This window comes from Lipotes vexillifer, unplaced genomic scaffold (genome assembly GCF_000442215.2).
Source record: "Lipotes vexillifer unplaced genomic scaffold, Lipotes_vexillifer_v1.1 scaffold397, whole genome shotgun sequence".
Taxonomy (NCBI): Eukaryota; Metazoa; Chordata; class Mammalia; order Artiodactyla; family Lipotidae; genus Lipotes; species Lipotes vexillifer.
The window spans coordinates 413,349-416,949 of NW_006772681.1; the positions used below are offsets into that span (position 1 = coordinate 413,349).

The 3,601-nt window shown below is 49.4% G+C and overlaps 1 protein-coding gene across 2 annotated transcripts in view; it reads right to left on the bottom strand.

Annotated features, from left to right (window-relative positions):
* Window positions 1-2,948, bottom strand: part of PPP1R16B (protein phosphatase 1 regulatory subunit 16B) — a 75,641-nt gene extending 72,693 nt beyond the window's left edge. The window contains exon 1 of one of the 2 annotated variants that reach the window (XM_007447705.1): window positions 2,672-2,948. In XM_007447705.1, coding sequence (XP_007447767.1) covers window positions 2,672-2,921 — 250 coding nt within the window. In that variant the 5' untranslated portion in view covers window positions 2,922-2,948. The remainder of the gene's footprint in view (window positions 1-2,671) is intronic. The other variant, XM_007447704.1, reaches the window with a different exon arrangement.
* Window positions 2,949-3,601: the final 653 nt, after the last annotated feature.

Here is a 3,601-nt window from a genome sequence, read left to right on the forward strand (position 1 = left end):
AGAGAAGGAAGGAGGGAGAGAAGGAAGGAGGGAGGGAGGGAGGAAGGAAGGAAGGAAGGGAGGAGGGAGGTATGGGACTTTTTACTATTTCTATGTAGTTTGATTTTTACCAGAAGCATGTATTTGGGTTCTTAAAAACATTAAAGTCTTGAAAAAAAACAAAACAAAAACCAGAGGGAAAAGTGTGTTAAAATGATCACCATGCTGGTGCAGGGTTCAGGGTCACTTTTCAAAGAGCTGTGACATCCAGGATTTTGTCTAACTCTTGCTACACCCCCTTGAGGGCAAGCATTCAAAACCCCTTTTACAGATTAAGAAACTGGACCCGGAGAGGTGAAACAAGCTGTTCAAGGTCACATGCAGGGCCGAGGGGCCCCTGGACCTTGGACCCAAGCCCAGCACTCTTTATAACCTGTACGCGTGGGAGCGCACCGCGGTGCGGGCCAGCGGGGCGGGGGCCTGGGGTGGGGAAGCGGAAGGCTGGGGACAGGCACGGAAGCAGCCTGTCGTCCAGCTCACAGAGCCTCTGAAAAGCCCCTTCAGCGAGGGGAAAGGGGCCTCAGTCAGGGGAGAAGGGGGTGGAAGATGAGTGTGAAAGGAGGGCTGATGCAGCGCCGCCCACGACAAAATCAGACGTCATGACGTGCCACCCACTGAGTGGGAGGGACCCGACGCGTCACCCGGCAAATGACACGTGGGAAGTAGCCTCGCAGGGCCACGTCCCTGGAGCCTGAGATTTCACGCCTCTCTCACAGGGGCTGCTCACCGGAGGCTCTGGCTGCGCTTTTTGCAGCCGAGTGGTTCCGGGAATGCCTCTCCACTCAGTTCCCAGAGCTCTCTGTAACCAGGGCAGAAAGGGAAGTGTGCTTCTCAGAGGGTTCTAGAACCTGAGTACCCTAATACTCTTGTAAACCCTAATACTCTTTGGAGTGGTAAATGCCTCCACCCCTCAGTTCTTTTATTGGCTGCTTTAGCACCAAGCGTCTGGGTCGGGGTGGGGGGGGCAGGTGTGGAGACAGGAGGCCAGAGGGACCCAGGAAACATGGCTAGGTCCCTCCAAGGACAGGCAGAAGGGATTCACATACAGGGAGGGACCAGAGCCTGCTGAGGGGAACACGGGATGCATGGACACATCTCAGCTGGACAGTGAACAGGCGTGACCCCTCAAAGCATGCTCAGAGAAGAGGGCTTTGGCCAAATCACCGATCCCCTGTTCACTCTTATAATGGGGAGCAAACCCACGAGGCCATGAAGCCAGGGACAAGAGCCTGGATCCTGGGAGTTCCGATTCCAGCTCTCCTCCCTTGGTCAAGTTTCTGAACCTTGCTGGGTCTCAGTTTCCCCATCTGTAAAATGGGTATTATTTTTTTAACTTTATTTTATTTATTTTTATTTTTTTTAACATCTTTATTGGGGTATAATTGTTTTACAATGGTGTGTTAGTTTCTGCTTTATAACAAAGTGAATCAGTTATACATATACATATGTTCCCATATCTCTTCCCTCTTGCGTCTCCCTCCCTCCCACCCTCCCTATCCCACCCCTCCAGGCAGTCACAAAGCACCGAGCTGATCTCCCTGTGCTATGCGGCTGCTTCCCACTACCTATCTACCTTACATTTGGTAGTGTATATATGTCCATGCCTCTCTCTCGCTTTGTCACAGCTCACCCTTCCCCCTTAAAATGGGTATTATTATACCTGCCTCTTTGGTATCATGATATCTGGATCATAAGACACGTAATAACAATAACTAAATAAAATATAACAAGTACAGGGTATCCATATAATCTGGAAACAGATTATATGAATGCATATGTGTTCTTATTTATTTACTCACCCGTTTTACAGAGTGAAAATGTCCTAGACAACATTGTGTACATTCGTCTCTGTTTCTAGACTTGCTGAACACTCTTTAAATAAATGTAATTTTATACAAGTATAATTTTATATAAATGTATATAAATATAATGAAATAAAATATAGTAATAATATAATAAACTAAAACATACTAATCACTTACACAGTAGGAGGGACCATGTCAAGGACTTGCAGGTATTCTCTATTTTGGTGTTCACAGCAAGCCCTGGAGGTGGATACTATTATTATCCCCATTTTACAGAGGCAGAAACTAAGGTACAGGGAGCTGAAGAGACTTGGCAGGGTCACCCAGGGGATAATTCGAAAAACCAGCTTGAGACCTGGGTCATCTAACCTCAGAGCCTATGCTGTTCTCCACCCCTCTAAACCATCTACCTCTAAAGTGAAGACCGAATAAAAAGGACCAGCAGACAGTTCTGCCGTACAGAGGAGGAGCTTAGGAAATGCAAAGTCCTGTGACTATTGAGCTCCTGGAGGAGAGAAACCAAATCCAACTGGTTAACCACCATATCTGGAATAGTAATGCACAAGATGGAGGTTGACAGTCAATATTAGTGGGAGGGAAGGATTTGCGTATTCATTAGCCAAAGGCTGGTATTCTTGTTTTCAAAAAGAAGTCTCAGATTTCAGAGCCCTTCCTAGGAGCATCCACCTCCTGAGATGTGTGGGGCTGCCCAAACGTAGGCGAGGGCCAGATGCACCCTGCTCTCCCCTCCACTGGCACAGAACCCAGAACCCAGAATACAAGAGGCCCAGGTGGCCACACACCAACCAGGACCAGGAGTGACCTACCTTCCTCGGCGTCGTTCCTAAGCGAGGCCTCCAGCAGGGCCACGCTGGCCTCAAAGGACACCTTCTTTCGCCGGCCGCCCGTGCTGCGCTTCCGTTCATGCTTGCGCTTGCGATGCTGCAGGTCCTGCTCATACTGCGCCCACTTCTTCAGCTGCTGGGCCCGGCGCTTCTGGGCGGCGCGCAGCCGCTCCAACGTGGGCACCTTCTCCAGCAGCTGCAGCTCGGTCAGCAGGTCCACGTGGCTGGCCATGGCCTCCCAGCCTCCCCGCGCCCTGGCTGGAGGCTAGCACAGCGTGCCGGGGGCCGGGGCAGCATGGGGGCTCCTGAGGGACTGGGGCCGCATGCTGGAGCCTGTGGCGGGGAAGGGAAGAGACACACATGGACATGCTTGTCAGGCTCAAAACTCCGATCTGATGATGTCACCCGGCCCCATGTTCCAAACGCTTTTTTTCCCTCTATTTTATTATTATTTTTTTTTTTTTATGTATTATTATTTTTTTTTGCGGTACGCGGGCCTCTCACTGTTGTGGCCTCTCCCGTTGCGGAGCACAGGCTCCGGACGTGCAGGCCCAACGGCCATAGTTCACGGGCCTAGCCGCTCCGCGCCCGTGTCCCCTGCATCGGCAGGCGGACTCTCAACCACTGCGCCACCAGGGGAGCCCCTTTTTTTTTTAAATTGAGATATAAATGACCTATGACATTGTGTAAGTTTCAAGTGTACACATGTTGATTTGATATACTGCAATATGATTACCACTGTTAGCTAACACCTCCATCACGGTCACATAACAATCCTTACTTTCGAGTGGTCATATTGTAATTTCATATAAGGTTGTTCTATTGTTATAACACATACGGGTTTATTTTTATAACATAGAAGGGGTGTATTGTTAGTTTTAAAGGAATAAGGATTATATTTTAAATGTCTCT